Source organism: Neofelis nebulosa, chromosome 17 (genome assembly GCF_028018385.1).
Source record: "Neofelis nebulosa isolate mNeoNeb1 chromosome 17, mNeoNeb1.pri, whole genome shotgun sequence".
NCBI lineage: Eukaryota > Metazoa > Chordata > Mammalia > Carnivora > Felidae > Neofelis > Neofelis nebulosa.
The window spans coordinates 1,473,775-1,494,338 of record NC_080798.1 but is presented as its reverse complement, the minus strand read 5'-3'; the positions used below and the strand labels follow the sequence as shown (position 1 = coordinate 1,494,338).

The following is a 20,564-nucleotide window of genomic DNA, read 5'->3' as shown; positions in this document are numbered from 1 at the left end:
CCCAGTGATTGGCTTTGCTGCGCATCAGGTAAACAGATTTGGATTCGGTCCCACCCCAAAGTCCTGCCCAGCCTACCTGAGGTCGACCGGGACATGTAGCCTATGTTCTCTGCTCTACTGCTCTCCTTGAGGGGAGCGGAGACCTCTTTCTCCTTTTCAAAGTAAACAAAACATTGACAGCTTTCAGGAATGGGACTGTAGATTTCACCCAGAAGGAGTAGCAGCTGTTGAGTCCTACTGACTATATCCCAGAGTCCGCTAAAGTTATTCAAACTATCCAATCCAAGCTTTGCTCAGTGTACCTACCCTGCCTGGCTTGTCCTTCCCATGAGAACCCCAGTAAAGAGTCTGAGCCATCTTTCACCTCTCCCTCTCTGCCTCCTGATCCACCCTGGTGCTTCTCCATGTGGCCCTACATTGCATGGCATGCCTCTTGTTTCTAAGGATTGGAGTGATGGCTTATTCCTTTCTGAAAATAATTTCTGTGTCTGTATGTCTTACCACAGCTAATTAGATCTAATCCCAGTTACGTTTGGAGACAGTAGATAATCATTTTACCTAAACTAAATGATTAAATTGCCTGTTCTGTCCTCACTGATCCAGTGATCAAATTCCACATCCTTGTGTGGCTGTTTCAGGCTGTTGAGATCATCCATTTGTTTATTCCTGTGACAAAATTAAACTATCTACATAGCCTTTTCTCTTTCTTTACTTTATTATTATTATTATTTTTTTTTTTGGGACAGAGAGAGACAGAGCATGAACGGGGGAGGGGCAGAAAGAGAGGGAGACACAGAATCGGAAACAGGCTCCAGGCTCCGAGCCATCAGCCCAGAGCCTGACGCGGGGCTCGAACTCACGGACCGCGAGATCGTGACCTGGCTGAAGTCGGACGCTTAACCGACTGCGCCACCCAGGCGCCCTCTTTCTTTACTTTAAAAACTGCTATACATTCAGTTGAGTGTTAATAAGAGATGTACACATTGTGCTTTTTCTTTTCTTTTCTTTTCTTTTTTTAGGGAGCAGGGAGAGGAGCAGAGGGGGAGACAATCTTAAGCACACTCCATGTTGAGTGGGAGCTCGATGTGGGGCTCGATCCCATGACCTTGGGATCATCACCTGAGCCAAAATCAAGAGTTGGACAGTCAACCCTCAACAGACTGAGCCATCCAGGTGCCCTTCATGCTTTCTTTTTTAAGTTTATTTATTTATTTTTGAGACAGAGTGTGTGTGTGTGTGTGTGTGTGTGTGTGTGTGTGTGTGTGTGTGTGAGCCACGGAGGGGCAGAGAAAGAGGGAGAATCCCAAGCAGGCTCCATGCTGTTAGCACAGAGCCCAACGTGGGGTTTGATCTCACAAACCATGAGATCATGACCTGAGCCAAGACCAAGAGTTGGATGCTTCATGGACTGAGTCACCCAGGAGCTCCGTGTCTTTTCTTTCATAAAGACCACACCTATAAAACTATCACCCAATGTAAAACAGAATATATAATGTTTCTTAGGCATTCCTTGTCCCTTGCTCCCTTTACATGACCCTGAGTCTCCCTAGAGTTCATCTGACATTTTGATTATCATGCTATTGATATCTTTATAGTTTACCACTTATGTATATTTCCCTAAATGATAGTCTAGAGTCACATGCCACATTGTGGCCTGATTTAATAACTAGTGCCACTTGAGTCTCTATCATTACCTGTTCTCAACTCCGATATTGACTCTAAATTCCTTTCCAGAATCACCTAGCACTTAACACCTACTTACAGAAAGTCACAGGAAGGAGAGAATGCTTCATCATCTTTTGTTCTCACAAGTGATTCCAAGGCAGTGATGGATTTAGTCACTGCTCAGCCCACAGATGATAGGGACAGGAGAAGATTTGGGGAAATGAAGACTGGCTCCAAAGAAATGGAACCAGCGGTGAGGGAGGTGCCGGGAGTCCACATACTAAACTGGTGGTGTTTCTTTTACCAGTGCTGCCTGGTGTCAGTAATAGTTCAGCATCCTTCCTACCCGCGGGGAGTTTGCTTTGTCTGTGGAAATGAAAGGGCAGTGGGAACATGGAATAGAAAGGGATGAAGGGGAGAAATCTGGGAGTGAGAGGAGTGTTGGCTTATGGGTTTGAAGCCTATTGTCCTATTTGAACACCAATGTTGGGTCCTTAAAAAGGGAAAGGGCGGGCACCTGGGTGGCTCAGTAGGTTAGGCATCCGGCTTCAGCTTAGGTCATGGTCTCCTGGTTGGTGAGTTCCAGCCCCACATCAAGCTCATGCTGTCAGCTTGTCAGCACAGAGCCCGCTTCGGATGCTCTGTCCCCGCCCCACCCCCTGCCCCTCCCCTGCTTATGTTCTCTCTCTCAATAATAAATTTTAAAAAACATTACAAAGGGGGGTGGGGTGGGGAGACACACACAGATGTGTGGGGTGAGGCAGGAAGGCGAACACCTGGGATCCCCGACTACCTCCCCACCTACGTTCAGAACTAAGCCATTTCTCCTCACACAACAGGCGTTGCTTCACCATCGCTGTCTTTGATAATGGGCATCCCCTTGGCAAGGGAAGTCTGGTAATGTACCATTGGTTCATTCCAAGGAAACGGCTTTACTGTGAGAGTCGGTTTCAGTCCTTCACGAGGAGGAACGCCTGTGGCACCGGATGCTCGGGGAAACTGAAATCCAGGCCCAGCTACAATTTAGGATAGCCTCTGTTGGAGAGTCTGGGACAGTTCTTGACCCAGATTTCTCCAGCCAGCTCTCTGGGCCTTGGCGGCTGCCTCCCCGGTGGGGCGGTGGAAACTACATTACCCAGGAGGCGCTGCGCCCCGCGGCATTCACGCTCGGCCAATGAAAACTGGCGTTTCCCCGCGTGGGGCACGCGCTGGGCGGGACTTGTGGCGCGGCCGCAGGGGCGGGCGTTTCGGGGTGTCTAGGGCCGCTCGGTCTGATCTGAGGCTCCCGGAGGCTGCCCTGGGGCTGGTGCAACGGGAGCGGGAAGCCGCGAGAGGAGGCCGGTCCGAGGCTCGCCAGCTGCGTCCGGGGGTGACCCCGATTCTGGATCGGGGTCGGGGGTGCGCGGGGCCCGTGCTGGTCCTCCTCTCCGGACGCCGTTCCGCCCAGAGTCCGATGGCGGCGGCCGCGCGGAGGGGCCCGGCTCCGGTAAGCGCTGGTCCCCGGGTCCTCCCCGCACATGCCGAAGTCCGAAGGGGCGGCCCACGCTCACGACCCTGGGTCGGGTCCCCATTTCTGTCAGCCAGTGTGATGCGGTGTGGGAGGGTCACAGGCAGAGGAGGGTCACAGGCAGAGGGACAGGGCCTGGGGTTTGTCCCCATGGAACAGCTCGAGAGGGGACGGGTCACGAGTGGAAAGGCAGCCTGAGCGGCTGAGCCTTCGCTCTGAGCCGTTGGTGGCCACGGAACACTGTGCACATAGGAGGGACCCCATCAGTTGCTCAGAGTTTTCAAAGGCGTCTTAGGGAGCACAGAGGGGATGGGGTGAGGAGGGCGGAGCAAGTCCGTTCAGTGGACAGCTAGAGGGTTGTGGCCGGGGCTGGGCCGATGGCAGGGGAGGGGATGCACCGATAGGTCTCAGATGGAGTTTTAAAACTGGACAGAATTTCCTGCTGCATCAGAAGTGACTGTGAGAGAAAGAAGCGAATGAAGGACCATCAGTGTTTTTGTTTGCTTTTTTCTTTTTTTCCCCTAAATGTTTCCTGAAAATCTCGGTAAGGATGGAGATGGGGAAGTTCGTGCAGGAGCACGCTTCAGGGAGAAGAGTTGGAGTTGGATTTGGGACAGGGTAATCCGAGATTACCGAGGTTACCGTGTGGCGTGCAGGTGTCACGTGGGTAGCTTGCTCACTCCCGTCTCAAGTTCTGGGGAGAGGTCTGTGTGAAACCGAGGGCTGGTAGGCATTGTCCTGAACCAGGGCAAGGCCTGGGACTCCTATTTAGGAAGAATTGCCAAGTTCATATTTCAGATGGGCCTGGAGGCGGGGCTGCTTCCAAAGTGGTGGATTCCGTGGTCCCACGTGGTTCTGGTGGGTGTGTGAGTCAGTGGAGGGTTATAGGGTGTAAGGACCCAGGACTGGAAGGGAGACCGAGATGGTTGCCATTCCAGCCTCAGCAGGACCCCCGTGTCCGCTCCTTGTGGAGGAAAGGAAAGGCCAGTCCGGTGCGTGGAGCGGCCCCTCTTGGTGCTTAAGTTTCCGCAGCCTTCAGGGCTGGAGGGCTGAGTCGCTGGAAAGGCCACATCAGGACTGCCCTTAGGGGAGAGCACAGCAAACAGCCAGGGGCCACCAAGGCTAGTATCTACTCCATTTCCTCTGCCCGAGCTCCCAGTTTATTAACTTGTGACTTTATGTGAGTAAGTGCTTATTTAAACATTAATTGATAAAAATACATACATATGTGTATATATGCATGTGCATACACGTGTACACATACACACGTGTGTATACGCATACATACATCGGCAATTAAAATAAAAATTTAATGAGCTAAGTTGATGTAAGCCCTTAATAACTGAGGGTTTGTTTTTTTTTTTAATTTTTAAATATGTTTATTTTTGAGAGTGAGCTAGATATAAGTGGAGGAGGGGCAGAGAGAGAGGGAGACACAGAACCCGAAGCAGGCTCTGGGCTCCGAGCTGTCAGCACAGAGCCCGACGTGGGGCTGGAACCCACAAACTGTGAGATTGTCACCTGAGCTGAAGTCAGACATTTAACTGGCTGAGCCACCCAGGCACCCCAATAATTGAGGTTTTACTGTACTGCTAAGCATCTGATTAAAATCAAATGTCTCGAATATCACATTCTATTAGTTAAAAGGCATGTACAAAATACACTTTCAATATTGTCAGTGCATTTTCACTGAAAATGTGGACAAAAGGGGGTTCCTGGGTGGCTCAGTTGGTCAAGCGTCCGACTCTTGGTTTCAGCTCAGATCATGATTTCATGAACCTCAGATCAGGTTCATGAGTTCAAGCCGCAAATCGGGCTCCACACTGACAGCGCGGAGCCTGCTTAGGATTCCCTTTCTCCCTCTGTCTGTCTCTCTGTCTCTCTCTCTCTCTCTCTCTCTCTCTGTCTCTCTCTCCCTCCCTTCCTCTCTCTCTGCTCCTCCCCTGTCTGTGTGCTCTCTCTCTCTCTCAAAATAAATAAACCTAAAAAATGTTGATAAAAGTGTTAATTATGAGGAGAGTAAGAGTCACTACTCAGTACTTGACACATAGGGATGAGTTTGATATAAACGGTTGCCCCACTGGATGGACACCACTGTTATTCCCATTTCACAGATGCCAACGCTGAGGCACAGGGTGGTTGAGTACTTGTCCAAAGTCACGCAACGGGCAAGACGCATCCCTGAGGACCGAGGCCCGGGTGGTGTGAGGCCCTTGAGCGGCCTTTGTGGCCCAACACTGTTGCCTGCCTCTCCCGGCCTTGCTTTTCTGTAGGTTCCTGTTGGCTGCAGATTTGCTTCCAGACCGTGCAGAGGGTCGTGAGGGGTGTCCCTGCTCACTTCCCATCTACGTGGGCTCCAGGATTCTGTGACTCTTTCCCCACTACTCTCCCCACCCCTCCATCCTAGATCCCTGGACGGTGATCACCTAAGGTCGGGGGCCTGAGTCCAGACCGGGAATTTTACGGATTGGTTCCCATTCTGGCAACCAGTGGCATTAGGTTTATAAGGCATCACATTCACAGTGAGAAACATTGGAAAATGCTAGAGGTGAGGCTGGGCCATGAATGCTCACACAACTTTAGGTCTCTGTTGTGTGTGGTGGAAACAGCAGGAAATAGAAATTGGAGCTGGAGTAGTGGCCAGGAGCGGACGTGGGGAGGTGGCAGCCACGATAGTCAGGTGAGTGTTGGTGGCGGCTGCAGAGGCGGGAGATATATTGGAATCTGTGTCTGCTTATCAGTAGGTCGGAGCAGACTTTGTGACGTGGAGGGTGGGAGAAAGAAGTCCAAGAGTCCGCGGTGGCTCCGAGATGTTTGGTCTTAGCAGCTAGAAGCGGGCACGTAGCACCAGGGCCGACTCGGTGGTAAGAGTCATTTTCGGCGGGAATACCGGGAGTCGGGTTTGGGCTGTGTCGAATGGGATGCTTCAGGGACCCTCAAGTGGATGTGTCGAGGGGGCGCCCAGACACACAAGTCTGGAGCTGAGGTGAAGCGCTCAGATTGGAGACGCCCATGGTACGGACGGTGCGTGGATCAGAATGGAGCCGTGGATCAGATTTGGCAGGAGCACCTTCAGGCCCTGGTGGCGATGCCGTGTGGTAACAAGGGAAGGGGGGTGTGGGGCCAAGGACCAAGCCTTGCTGGACACCTGGGTAGGGGTGGTAGGCTTCACAAAGACTCCTGAGGGAGAACAGTGTCCATGGGGACCGGGTGTAGGAGTGTGGAGGGTCTGGCTGGTGGCCTGGGGCCATGAGATGGATGTGGAGACGGGGCAGTGAGGTGACAGTGGAGATGGCACCTCTGCTTATTCATCCAGCTCCGGGCTCCCCAGGCTCCTGTTCTGACCTTTGCCGGGACCGGGAGATTAGCTCAAGATCACACGGGGTCTTCGGGGAGAATTGGCCAGCCTCGTGTGAGAGACGGGTGGGCTTCGGCTCACAGAAGTGTCAGAGGAAACTGAGGCGGGTGAGGGGACACCTTTGCAACACGGCAGTGGAGGAGAGCTGAGGGCGTCTGACATCTGTGTGTGGTTCCTGGTGGCTGAGGATGAAGCGAGGACAAGGGCCAGGCAGGAAGGCCTCGAAAGCAGGCCTGGGGGTTGCCTTGGGAAGTCCGGGATAGGATGGGGTTCTGATTACATGTGCCAAGGCATACAGTGGCATTTGGTGAGGCCAGGGAGATGCATGGCGTTGGGGGGGGGAGTGGAGATACGAAGGGAGGTGTGGCACAGTGACGTGCGTGTTGGGATGGCTCCAGGCCCTTGTACAGGGGCTGAAGGGAGCACAGTGGCCCCAAGTTAGTTGTGTTTGGGAAACACAGCCTGGGGGACTCCAAGTGAATTGTCTGGAAGAAGGGTGACGCTCTGCATGCCAGGCCCAGAACTCAGGTGGCATTTTTCCTGCCCACCTGTTCTTGCTGAGGACTGAACAGTGCTTATTGGGACAGTGAGGAGCAAGCAGGCATCAATGGCTCCTCTGAGGTGAGGACGTTTGTGGGGATGGCTGGAGTCCTGGGAAAGGAGGGTACACATAAACTCAGCTGCCCCATCTTGACAGGGCTGTGTGACCTTTGAGGACGTGGCTGTCCGCTTCTCCTGGGAAGAGTGGGGTCTCCTTGATGAAGCCCAGAGACTCTTGTACCGTGATGTGATGCTGGAGAACTTTGCACTGATGGCCTCTCTGGGTAAGGTCCTCACAACCCAGTGCCGTGTCCTGGGCTGGGCTCTGCTCTTCCCCTTTCCCTCACGGGCTGGTTTGGCCTTTCCAAAGCCAGACCGTGGGCACTTCTTCCCTGTGTTCTTGAGTAGGTGCTCTGACGGCCTGGGCTCCGTGCACTACCCCTTCTGTTCTTGAGCTGCCTGAATGCTCGCTGCTCCAAAGCCATGCAGGAAAGTTTGGGGATCAGGAGTCTTGCAGTCAGCCTAATGGGTCACACCCTGTCGCCTCTCCCTGGCCCAGGGATGCTGTGAAGGTCCATGGCCGCTCTGTGCCCCAGGCTCTGCCCTGTTCTCTGGCTGACGTGTGGGATGTGCCTATAACAGCAATTGAGGCACCGACAGAGCCACTGCTTGACTGGGCTGTTCCTGCAGGAGTGTCTTCTAAGATTCTTCTGTGATATTTAGTTTTCTTTCCTGTGGTCTGTCATGAGGTGGGTCGCTTTGATCTACCTGTCTTATCTCTCCCTTAGGACTCGCGTCTTCCAGAACTCATGAAATTACCCAGTTGGAGTGGTGGAGACAGCCCTCCTTGCCTCCCTGTGGAGTCATGACTGCAGCCATGCCAAGAGGTACTCGGAGGGAGGGGCTGGGCAGATGTGAACTCAGGGACGGGCTCAGGTCATACCAGGAGTCCTTGCACGGGACCCTGGTGGTTGGGTGCCGAGGCCCAGGCCACAGCTGAGTTCTAGCTTTTCTTTCTCAGTTGTTCTTTTACCACGTTTACTCTGATTTCTGACTGAGGACCATCCCCTTCCCTCTGCCCGTCCTCCGGATCTCACCTGATCTTTCCCACTGCTCCCTCTGCAGTGTTCCCCAACAGTGGCCTTGTTTTGTGTTTTATGAGATGGTCTGTTGGGCAGGGCCACAAGAGGAGGGTCAAGGGCAGCTCAGGAAAAAGCAAAGTTTATTATGTGCAGCAGGTCCAGAGAGACAGTCACGACACGCTGGGGGGGTGTGGGTGTGTAGGGGGGTCACAAGCAGGTCCAGAGATAGTCACGACACACTGGGGGTGTGTGGGGAGGGGTTTGCGTGGGAGGGAGCACTCGGGGAGTGGGCTCAGCCAAGCAGGGGGAAGCAGAGAGTGAGTGAGGACCTGTGGGTCAGGGGGCGGACGCAAGAACAGGTGTGAGCACATGTCATTTGGAACATTCGAATGTCACCAGGTCACAGGAGAGGTCAAGAAGGGGGACTTGTGACAGGACATCACTTGGGTAGGCTGGTCACCTGGGTGGCGTGCTCACAGCCTGTTTGTGGGGATGTTGAGGCAGCAGGAAAATACAGAAGTTTAAAAGGTTACAATACAATTGAGCCTGTGGTGGCTCAACCCAGTCGGCAGGACGAGGTGGGACGGCTCACACTTGCCCCGTGGGGGTGAGGATGTTAGAGGTGCCTGGCGTAGCTTGGTCTAGCCACCCAAGGCAAGCTCTGATGTAGACCGCGGGGAGGGGTCCTAGGCACACGGTGAGGGCTTGAAACCCAGGCCTCAGCCAGACGCTGCACTTAGTGGGGTACAGCCAGGGGAACAGTTCAGGTACCTCTTGGTTTAAGGGAAGCTGTTGGAAGGTTTTGGTTACATTATGAAAGATTTTTTTTTTTAATGTTTATCATTTATTTTGAGAGACAGAACACGCATAAGCGGAGGGAGGGGCAGAGAGAGAGAGGAGAGAGAGAATCCCAGGCAGGCTCCCTGCTGTCAGCAAGGCTCGAGCCCACAAACCGTGAGATCATGACCTGAGCCCAGATCAAGAGTCCGACGCTTAACCGGCTAAGGCGCCCCTGAAAGATTTTTATCTCTTGGCCTAATCTTCAAAGCTCGGCTTATAGCTGTCTAGAATTAGTGATTTACATTCAGCAGGAAGTACCCCGAAGAACACGAACACCTCCTCTCCTGGCCGGTAAACAGTTGTAAGCCAGTCTGTTTTCCGTGGCCACGTGGGCTTAGAGACTCGTGGGCTTGTTGCACACGGAAAAGTGTTTAGTACAGCCTTTGTCTGTGACCTTGAGAGGCCGCCAGAAGGTGCTGGTGGGCAGTCATGCCGTAATCCCACTTGACAAAGGCTGCTGAACTGGGGCCAGCTCTGGTGTCTCCCGTGGTATGGCCAGGCCTACTCAGATGGGAATAAATGTTGCCTGTTTTGCCTGGGGTCGATAGCAAAGGGGGTGGGTGCCCGGTGGATGAAGAGCCTGTGGGGATCCCCAGTGTGAGCACCGCACACTGGTGTACAGACTCCTGGGGTCAGCAGCGGAAAGTACAGAAAGTGGTGTACCCATGAGTTTGGGTTGCAGTGGAATCCAGAGGCGCTGTTACTTGAAGGCTAATGTGCCCCTGAGGAGGCAAGAGCCCTAACGGGGGCATTGGTCAAGCGTGGCTGGTTCCTGGGCACAAGTGGAAGGCCTGTGAGAGTGACGTCATTGTAATGTGCAGCCACTCCCGGGGAGTATAGCTGGGGACAAAGGCAGGTGGTGTAAGCAGACAAGGTGCTTTGGGGGGACCCTTTCTGGGTCCTGAGAGATGGTGGCCGGTGGCCGGGCTAAGTCACTGGTGGACAACTCAGTAAATGTGTGTTGGGTTCCTTGAAAGGCAAAGGCACACGGGCTGTGACTGGTAGTAGGTACTGAATAAAATACACTGCCCAGATCTACCACAGCAAAATAGTCCCTGGGTACCCTTTAGTTCAGTTTTGTTAGGTATTAGAGCCTCGATGGGGGGAACTTAAGCGATAGTTAAGTGGCACTGTTGGTAGAAGCCTTGATGACTGGCCAAACAGGGTTACTGAAAGAGGAAATTAGAAGAATGGCCCCCTCCTTTAGTAGATCTCCAACAGCCCTCTGAAGGCCCCCTTGTTTCAGGTGATACTGTGGTGTATTTACTACCTTCACCAGCAGGGGCGCCCCCGGCTCTCACTTGGTGATTCTTACTGGCAGGGCCAGGGACTATGGCTTGTCCAGCTTTGTACACGACCTGCAGTGGTATCTCTGTCTACAGCAGGAAGACTCAAAGCATTAGAGGCCACTGAGACAGGCAGCCGTTTAACGAGGATTGTTGCAGTGTTGACAGCAAGTGCACTTTTGTTGCCATGAATTGTTTTACTGGCATTACCCTGTAGTTTAAAAGGGGCACCGGGGCGCCTGGGTGGCGCAGTCGGTTAAGTGTCCGACTTCAGCCAGGTCACGATCTTGCGGTCCGTGAGTTCGAGCCCCGCGTCAGGCTCTGGGCTGATGGCTCGGAGCCTGGAGCCTGTTTCCGATTCTGTGTCTCCCTCTCTCTCTGCCCCTCCCCTGTTCATGCTCTGTCTCTCTCTGTCCCAAAAATAAATAAAAAACGTTGAAAAAAAAATTAAATAAATAAATAAATAAATAAATAAATAAATAAATAAAAGGGGCACCTCCTTTAAATCTGAGTTGGGTTGCTTGGAATGATGGTGTCTTGGGCTCCTGTAGTCTGTAAAGTTAGGAAATGTTTATTTTTAGAGTTCCAGTGAACTACCAGAGTTATATATGGGTGATTGCCCTTGGGGAGTGTGACCGGGCCTGAGGCCCCGCTGAATCCTCACTGGAGAGGCCTTGGCGGCTGCCATTTTCGGAGCTGGAAGCATCCTTGGGTGGTTCCAGAGGAGTGGTTCCCTAAGCCTACAGACCTCTGGGTGATAACGGGTGAGGTTCTTTTAATCTCCTTTAGTTGTTATAATTTGGGGATGGCTTGACTAGTAGTTCATAGGGTGTCTCAGCTGTCAGTAAATGAGGCAAAGCCACATCGCCCAGAAGCAGCATCAGCAAATTGGGAAGGACGGAGCAGGCTGAATGGGGGGGGCGGGGGGGGGGGGGTCTGCATCCTAGGAGGCGGAGTGTGAAAAGTCAGACTTTGTGAGTCATGGCGGGTGGAGCCCTTATGGCCTGTTGGGAAATCCATTCCATCCTGCTTGGCGTGGACATGCCGATAAAATTAAGCAGCTCTGCTGTGAATTGGGAAGGGTGCCTTCAAGAACAACTCCTAGACTCCGTGACAAAGAGTCTCCTCTGGATTGTTCTTGTCTGAATGTTCAAAGCACTGATAGGTCCACTGAACCTTTCTGATTTTTGCAGAGGAGCGTGAGGGCATCCCTGGTAGTGGGATGGTTTTCTGTCAGCCATCTCCAGGCCGTGGAAACCCAGGTCCACAGAGGCAGGGCTTCTGAATCCTGAGGGGTGGGAGAGGTTTCAGATTCCTCACCTGAGGCTTTGATATAACTTCAAAAAGTTCTAGCCTCTGTCACCCCTGCGCTGACACTGGGGATACCCTATGTCCTCCTTGGGTCCTCCAGCCCCAAATACCGTGTGAGATTGGCCTTGGTGAGCCAGAGGATCCTGAAGTAGATGATGCATCTCCAGCTCTTTGAAGTGATGCCAGCAGCTGCCTCATCTCTGGGGCTCTGTGAACAAGAGCTGCGCGCCCGTAGTAAATACTCTCGGTAACCACTGAGCTCCTTCCCTGCTCCATCTCTTTGCACAGAATCTTTAATAGTTTGGATTTTCATCTTGTGAAGTTATGGATTTTAGCTTCTAGTTCCCTGTGATCTCCTGTGTTCTTGACCTGCTGGGTCTGAAAGACCTTCGATGCTTCCTTCCTGTGGCCCCATCTCTGTGGGTGACCTCAGCTGGGTTGGAATCCATTGAGGAGAGCTGTGGTGGCCAGATGACCTTTGGGGGTTGGTCCTAGCCCTTGGGAGCAGAGATCGCAGTTGGCAGGCAGCAGCACTAATCGGAACCCAGAAATGTTTCAAAGTTGTTTTACCTTTCTTGAATCATTGGCTCACCTCCTCTGATTATTGGGAGGTGCTAGAATTGAATGTTCCTGCCGAGATCCTGGGCCTAATATTTTGAGCTACTTACCTCCAGGGACGGGACCCATTGATACCCATGGGTTTGGGAGACAAATAGCAACAGCAGCAACACAACACGGTGGAGAAGGGGGGGTGCCCGCAGTACTGACCCTCACGGGGGGCCACGGTAGACTCCCATTGAAGGGGTGCAGATCGGTGGTTGGGTCTGAGGAGGAACACGGACTTGAGTGGGAACGTGAGGAACCTCCCCGTGCTGGTGCCGCAAGCACACGGGAGGCATCTCCCGAAGGTCACCCAGCCCTCCTCTGTTGACAAGCAGCTAATGGCCCACGCCTGACATTCAGTGTCTTTGCTGGCTGCGGGGAGCCTGCCCTTCCACCCGCACCCTCAATCCCCGCGGAGACTTCATAGGTGTTTAGCCAACTATACCAGTCTGCCCCTTAATCAGGGAGCACTGGACACTCGCCCAGCCCCCATCCCCACCACCGTGTTGAGTCAGGCCTGGCAAGAAGTGAAGTCTCGGGGTATTTTAGGAGAATGAACTCCACAATTTAGTGTGGAAAGCCTTGGCAGTGCCTGAGAGGCGACACAACAGCTCAGACCAGCACACAGGAGCACTGCACTGCCTCCCCAGGTGGTGGAGCCCGTCTGGGACAGCGGGTTAATAAACCGAGCAGTTCCAGACATTTCCTAAATCTTCACCCTGTGACCAGACCCTCCTGTTTGTGACGCCAACCATTTTGTATTCCCTTGTGGGGTAGGTGCGGGAATAAACAAAATTTATACTCCGCTTGGAGGGAGAGCACAGGGAGGGAGCTCAGCCAGGCTGGGACGTAGAGGCGACCTGTGGGCAAGTGCTTGAACTGGGAGGCAGGGGGGTGCACAAGAAAAGGAGTGAGGGAATTTCATTGGTGCTTTTGAATGGCACCAGGTCCCAGTCAGGGGCGGGCAGGAAGGGGGACTTGTGGCAGGGCCCTACCTAGTCACACTAGTGCACGTGGTCACATAGCTCACAGCCTGTTTGTGGGGATGTAGAGGCAGTGGGAGAATATGGAGTTTTCAAGGTTACAGTACAGGCGTTCACCGAGTGTGTCATGAGGCATGCACGTATCCTTAATGGTCCTTGAACACCAGCTGTTCAATTGCATTTGATTTCTTCTGGGCCTGGACACACCCTTCCGCACGGTGTTCCCATGCCCTCAGTGGCCTTGCTGAAGGCCATTTGCAGAGGAATGTGTTGGAGACCCAGCCTACACCCCGTCCTTGTGTCCTTGCTGCTCATAAGGCCCCTCGCCAGTGTGCGAGCCCACCAGGCCCGGCACTGCACAGCAGGCCCTCCCTGGCCCCGAACCCCAGGCCCGATTCTGCCGGCAATACTGTGGACTGATTCCTGGGTGGGTCGGACACATCTGTAAGCGTGCTCCCCCCTCCCCTGCACGGAAGTGCACACACACTTCACCAGCATCTCTTTGCTTTCAGGTTTGTGGCGTAGACCAGAGGTCGAGGAAGCGCCTTCTGGGCAGAGCGTTTATGTAGAAGGAGTGTTCAGAGCAAAACTTCAACAGCAGAAGCTGCACTGTGGAGAGAGATCTTTAAGGAGAGAAGAGGGCAGGGAGGGTGGGAAGGACTTCCCAGTTAGTGCTGGTTTTCTTAACCATCAGGTGACCCACAGTGGAGGGAAGCCACATAGGAGCACCGAAGGTGGGGAGGCCTTCCAGCCTGGAAAAAGGCATTATGAATGCAGTGAATGTGGGAAAGCCTTTGGTCAGAAATACTTACTTGTCCAGCACCAGAGACTACATACTGGAGAAAAGCCTTATGAGTGCAGTGAATGCGGGAAGTTATTTAGCCATAAATCAAACCTTTTTATACACCAAATAGTTCACACTGGAGAAAGGCCTTACGGGTGTAGGGAGTGTGGAAAATCCTTTAGCCGCAATGCCGACCTCATTCAACACCAGAGAGTCCACACCGGAGAAAAGCCTTTTACATGCAGTGAATGTGGAAAAGCCTTCAGGCATAATTCCACGCTGGTTCAGCATCACAGGATCCACACTGGAGTGAGGCCTTATGAGTGCAGCCAATGTGGGAAATTCTTTAGCTTTAACTCAAGCCTCATGAAACACCAGAGAGTTCACACTGGAGAAAGACCTTATAAGTGCAGTGAATGTGGGAAATTCTATAGCCACAAGTCAAGCCTTATTAATCACTGGAGGGTTCATACTGGAGAAAGGCCTTATGAGTGCAGCGAATGTGGGAAATTTTTTAGCCAAAGCTCTAGCCTCATGCAACATCGAAAAGTTCACACTGGAGAGAAGCCTTTTAAGTGCAACGAATGTGGGAGATTCTTTAGTGAGAATTCCAGCCTTGTTAAACACCAGAGGGTTCACACTGGAGTGAGACCTTATGAGTGCAGGGAATGTGGGAAGTTTTTTCGCCACAGCTCCAGCCTTGTTAAACACCGGAGGATTCACACTGGAGAAATGCCTTATGAGTGCAGTAATTGTGGGAAATCCTTTAGCCAGCGTTTCAACCTCATTCAACACCAGAAAGTTCACAGTGGAGAAAGGTCTTGAATGCAACTAATGTGGAAAAGCCTTTTACCAAAGGTCTGCTCTGATTCAGCAGTGTAAGCTTCAGTCCAGGTAGGCTGATGCATACAGTCAATGTGAAGAGTCTTTTGGCTTCAGCCACAGACTTAACCTTGTTGGGCATCAGAACGTTCACACTGGAGAGAAGCTTTAGGATTGCAGTGCACGTGTGGTCTCACGGGCATCCTAACTTCAGACAGAGGAGCTCTGCACGTAGCCTTCGTGAGGGAGCCACAGTGGAACATCACTCATCCAGCTATGCTGACATACTGCCTCCTGAGAAGGTCGGCCTCTGCCTCGGAGCTCCAGGAAGAGGGATTCCCGTGTTCCTGGATGTATCCATTTGGAGCAGAGTTCTACCTCTGTCACTGGAATGGGGAGAGGTAATGGTCTTGGTTCAGATGTGACTGGCTCTTGCTGTTCTTACTGAATATTAGGTGTTCTGGAGGAAATGTTTTCCTTGTTTGCAGTATACCCTTAGGATCATTTCCAGAGACTTTAAGTTGTGTTTTTGTAATTTTCCCCAATTTTAATAAGCAGGCCCACAAAGTTCCTCACACTGTCATGCAGGAAGTTGATCTATTTAACTTTGCAAGAACTTGCCAAGTTGTGTTCTAGATAGTTGTGACATTTCATATTTCCTCCTAAAGTATATTCGATTTCCAGTTTCTTCACATTATTGCTGACCTTTGTGTGTAAGACACAGGCCCTTTATTCATTTCAGCCACTCTAGTAGGTGTGTGATTTTACCTTGCATCTCCATAGTGAGTCAGTGTTGAGCATTATTCTCTGTGTTTATCTGCCACCCATGTGTCTTCCTTAGGGAATTGTCTGTGGTTTTTTGCCTACTTTTAGAAAAATTGGTTGGTGTCTTACTATTTTGTGATTTGATATATTCTACATAGATAGAAGTTCCTTATTTGGTATATCTTTACCAGCGTTTTCTCACAGTCTGTGCCTTTGATTTTCATTTCTTAAAAGTCTCTTCCCTAGGGCAGAATTTGTTAATTTTCATGAAGTTCAATTTATTTGTTAGTGACTGCACGTTTGGTATTCTCTTCTTTTTCTTTTATGGTACTATATCTTGTCTATAAATAAAAGTCTTTCTGAGTATACTGGAGTCTTATCAGTCTTTATCCAATCTTGTGAAATCTTTGTAGGTTTAAATGTAGATGAAGAATTCAATGTATGTAGATGTACCTGTGTACATAACCCCTATCTCTTCTCGGCCTAGAAAGCAGTGGCACTGCAGTAGACATCAGCATATTTAGTGGCCAATTATTGTCTTTTAAATGTAATTTTTCAATAAAAAGAACCCACACTCGGAAAAGAGGCTATGTTCAGGTTGGCGGCAGGAAAGGTACCTGAGCCTAGGAAATATTCTTCAATTAGCCAAGAAATGCTCACAGAATGATGTTGATGTATTAGCTTTCCATTGCTGTCCTAACACATCACCACAGACCTATGGCTTAAACCACACAAATTATTTATAGCACTGTGGGTTGTAAGTCCTACCCAGGACCTACACAGGACAGGTCTCAATGGGCTAAAATCAAGGTGTTGGCAGGGAATGTGTTCTTTTCTGGAGGCTCTAAAACAGATTGTTTCCTACTCTTTTGAGTTGTTGGACAGTTTAAGTTCCTTGTGGTTGTAGGACTCCTGTCCCTGTTTTCTATGTAGCTGTCAGCTTAGGGTCAGCCCTGGAACATTTTAGAACTTTTACAGCATATGTAAAGCTGAAACAATACCAATTGTGCACAAGTCTTCCAAAACAAGGTTCATACATTTCCCAACTAATTAAGTGAACCCAATAATAACATGATACTACATATGGAGAATAATATTAAGACAAATTACAGAGCAATACCCACATGAACATAGATACAGCAAAACCTTGACAAAAATATTTTGGGGGTTGGGGAGAGGATGATGTGGCAGAGTAGGAGGACTGTAGGCTTGCCTTGTCCCATGAATACAACTAAATATCAAATCATCCTAAATACTCCAGAAATCAACTTAAAGACTGGCAGGCAGAACAAACTCCACAACTGAAGGTAGAGAAGAGGCCACATCAAAGAAGGTAGTAAGTGTGGAGATGTGGTCTGGGAGAGAAATGGATCGTAGCTGACATTTGCGGGGAGAGAGCCATGGTCACAGAGAAGGGCAAGAGACAGACTAGCACATGGGAAAGCATGGGGAAAATGAATCCCCATAGCAATTAGCTTGGAAAGCAAGAGGGGCCAAATTTCATGAGTACTTGCATCCAGTAGGGCTTAAAGCCTGGAGTTCTAAAAGTCAGCAGGATCACATAGAGACACGAGGCCTTGGGGCTGCTTTTGGAGAGAAGGCAGAGCAAACAGCCTGTGGACAGTGATCCGAAGAATGCCTGGGGCACAGAGTGGGGAGGTTATTTGCTCATCTTGTGGTGTGTCCCAAAGAGGCAGAATTCATGGAGAGATCCCTGCAGGAACAAAGGAACTGGTAGATGCCATTTCCCTCCCCCACCCCTTGACATAAACACAGGGACACCTGCGAGAACCAGCATAGCACAGACACTTGCTCACTTGCCGCCTAACTTGTTTACACCAAGCTCAGCACCCTCCATGGTCTGGTAGAACTACCCTTCCTAGTCATGATTGCCTTAATCCTAGTCGAGTGGGCCCCCTCCCTCAGAAGACTGGCCCACATCCCTGCCAATACTGCACCTCCCAACCTGGGAATTTTGCCGGGCCTCCGTTCCAGTGACAGTGGCGACAGGTCTTATTTCACAGGCAGACGAGAGCACATCTAGTTAAAATGTGCTACATTCAGGCCAAGGATAAAACATTACCCACAACAGGCAAATAATCTGCAGACAACTAGCTGGAAGGATAAAGCACCCAAGAGAAAACAGCAGAACACATACAGCACATATGATGAACACTCGGAAGTACCAGGCCCTGGGGGAAAAGGGGACACTATGCAGCAGGGCACTACAAGACCTCTTACTTATAAGGCCCTCAAGAGCAGAAGACCTAGTCGACTTTCCTAACAAACAGAAATAGGCACAGAGACCTAAAATGAGAAGAGGTACCAAATGGAACAGGATGAGGCCACAGACAGAGATCTAAATGAAACAGATATAAGTAACATGTCTGATGGAGTATTTAAAGCAATGATCATAAGGATACTCACTGGACTTGAGAAAAGAGTGGAAGACATCAGTGAAACCCTTAATACATGGATTAAAAAAAATTATCAGAAATGAAGAGTGCAATAAATGAGATTAGAAACGTGCTTAATGCAATGAACAGCAGGCTGGAAGAAGCAGAAGAAGGAATTGACCACCTAGAAGAGTAATGGAAAGTAATCAAGATGGACAAAAGAGGAAAAAAAAAAAAAGAAATATGCAAAATAAGAATAAACTTAGGGAACTCAGTGACTCCATCAAATGTATTAACATTTGCATGGGAGGAGGAGGAGAAAGGAGAAAAGGGGGCAGAAGAATTTGAAGAGAGTAAGGCCATATATGACAAGCCCACTGCTATCATACTTAACAGTGAAAGCTGAAGGCTTTTCCTTTAATGTCAGGAAAAAGAACACCCACTCTCACCACTTTTTTTTTTTTTCAACGTTTTTTATTTATTTTTGGGACAGAGAGAGACAGAGCATGAACGGGGGAGGGGCAGAGAGAGAGGGAGACACAGAATTGGAAACAGGCTCCAAGCTCTGAGCCATCAGCCCAGAGCCCGACGCGGGGCTCGAACTCATGGACCGCGAGATCGTGACCTGGCTGAAGTCGGACGCTTAACCGACTGCGCCACCCAGGCGCCCCCCCACTCTCACCACTTTTATTCAACATAGCATTGTAAATCCCAGCCAGAGCTATCAGACAGGAAAAAGAAGTAAAAAGCATCTAACTTACAAAGGAAGAAATAAAACTGTCACTATTTGCTGACAACATGATTTTATATATTAAAAAAAATCCTGAGGGGCACCTGAGTGGCTCAGTTGGTTAAGTGTCTGACTTTGGCTTGGGTCATGAGCTCACGGTTCATTAATTTGGGCCCTGCAGTGGGTTTTCTGCTATTAGCACAGAACCTCCTTCAGATCCTCTGTCCCCCCCTCCCTTTCTGCCCTTCCCCTGCTCACATGTGGGGTCTCTCTCTCTCTCTCTCAAAAATAAACATTTTAAATCCTGAAAACTCCATCCAAAAAAAAAAAAAACCTGCTAGAATAAACAAATTCAAATTTGTTAAAGTTCAGCAAAGTACAAAATCAATATACAAAAAAGTCGTGTTTTTATACACTAATAACAAAATAGAAGGAAATTTAAAAAGCAATCCTATTTATAATTGCATCAAAAATAATAAAATACCGGGGCGCCTGGGTGGCGCAGTCGGTTAAGCGTCCGACTTCGGCCAGGTCACGATCTCGCGGTCTGTGAGTTCGAGCCCCGCGTCAGGCTCTGGGCTGATGGCTCGGAGCCTGGAGCCTGTTTCCGATTCTGTGTCTCCCTCTCTCTCTGCCCCTCCCCCGTTCATGCTCTGTTTCTCTCTGTCCCAAAAATTAAAAATAATAATAATAATAATAATAATAATAAAATACCTAGGAATAAACTTAACCAAGGCAGTAAAAGACCTATATACACTGATTACTATATAGGACTTTGATGAAAGATGAAAGAAGACATAAATAAATGGAAAGATATTCTGTGCTCATGGATTGGAAGAAATAATGCTGTTAAACTGTCCATATTACCCAAAGCAATCTACAGATTCAATGCAATCCCTATCAACATTTCAATGGCATTTTCCACAGAATTAGAACAATCCTAAAATGTGTACAGAGCCACAAAACATCCCAGATAGCCAAAGCAATCTTGAGAAAGAAGAACAAAGCTGGAGGCATCATGCTCCCTGATACCAAACTATTACAAAGCTATAAGTAATCAAAACAGTATCAGGGGGCATAAAAACAGACACACAGATCAATGGAAGAGAACAGAGGCCAGAAATAAACCCACATACATATGGTGAATTAATTCACAACAAAGGAGCCAAAGAGATTGAAAAAAATATCTTCAATAGTGTTGGGAAAACTGAACAGCCACATTCAAAAGAGTAAAACTGGATCACTACCTTACATGATACATAAAAAAATAACTCAAAATGGATTAAAGACTTGGCCGTAATACCTGAAACCATAAATCTAGAAGAAAACATATGTGGCAAGCTCCTTGACATCAGTCTTGATAATGATTATTTGGACCAGACTCCAAAAGCAAGAGAACAAAGGCAAAAATAAACAGGTGCAACTGCATAAAACAAAAACGCTTCTGCACAGCAAAGGAAAGCATCAACTCAAGTGAAAAGGCAATCTACTAAATGGGAGAAGATATTTGCAAATCATATTTTTTAGTATGGAAAATACATAAAGGACCCCTACGAGTCAACAATGAAAGAGAAACCAAACAATCCAGTTAAAAAAAGGGCAGATGTGAATAGACATTTTCCCAAAGAAGACATACAGGCATCACTCATCATCAGGGGCAAGGAAACGCAAATTAAAACCACAATGAGCTATTCCTTCTCACCTGACAGAATGGCTGTTATAAAAAAGACAAGAAATAACAAGTGTTGGTGAGAATATGGAGAAAAGGAAATCCTTATGCACTGCTGGTAGGAATATAAATTGGTACAACCACTATGGAAAACAGTATAGAAGTTCCTCAAAAATTAAAAATGGATTCACCATATAATCCAGCAATTCCACTTCTATTTATC

General features: G+C 49.6%; 1 protein-coding gene across 1 annotated transcript; it reads left to right on the top strand.

Moving 5' to 3' along the window:
- The first annotated feature begins 2,891 nt into the window (after positions 1 to 2,891).
- LOC131499682 (zinc finger protein 773-like) lies at positions 2,892 to 15,912 on the top strand. The gene is made up of 4 exons (XM_058707841.1): positions 2,892 to 3,151; positions 7,228 to 7,354; positions 7,859 to 7,957; positions 13,688 to 15,912. The coding sequence occupies exons 1-4, from the start codon at positions 3,119 to 3,121 to the stop codon at positions 14,782 to 14,784; spliced, it is 1,356 nt and encodes a 451-aa protein (XP_058563824.1). The 5' UTR covers positions 2,892 to 3,118; the 3' UTR covers positions 14,785 to 15,912.
- The last annotated feature ends 4,652 nt before the right edge of the window (positions 15,913 to 20,564 follow it).

What these genes read in the sequence shown, in the direction of transcription:
- LOC131499682 (XM_058707841.1), top strand. Translation starts at nt 3,119, where the DNA reads ATGGCGGCGGCCGCGCGGAGGGGCCCGGCTCCG. An exon ending in CGCGGAGGGGCCCGGCTCCG is followed by an intron (nt 3,152 to 7,227) that starts GTAAGCGCTGGT and finishes CCATCTTGACAG; the next exon opens with GGCTGTGTGACCTTTGAGGA. An exon ending in TGCACTGATGGCCTCTCTGG is followed by an intron (nt 7,355 to 7,858) that starts GTAAGGTCCTCA and finishes TCTCTCCCTTAG; the next exon opens with GACTCGCGTCTTCCAGAACT.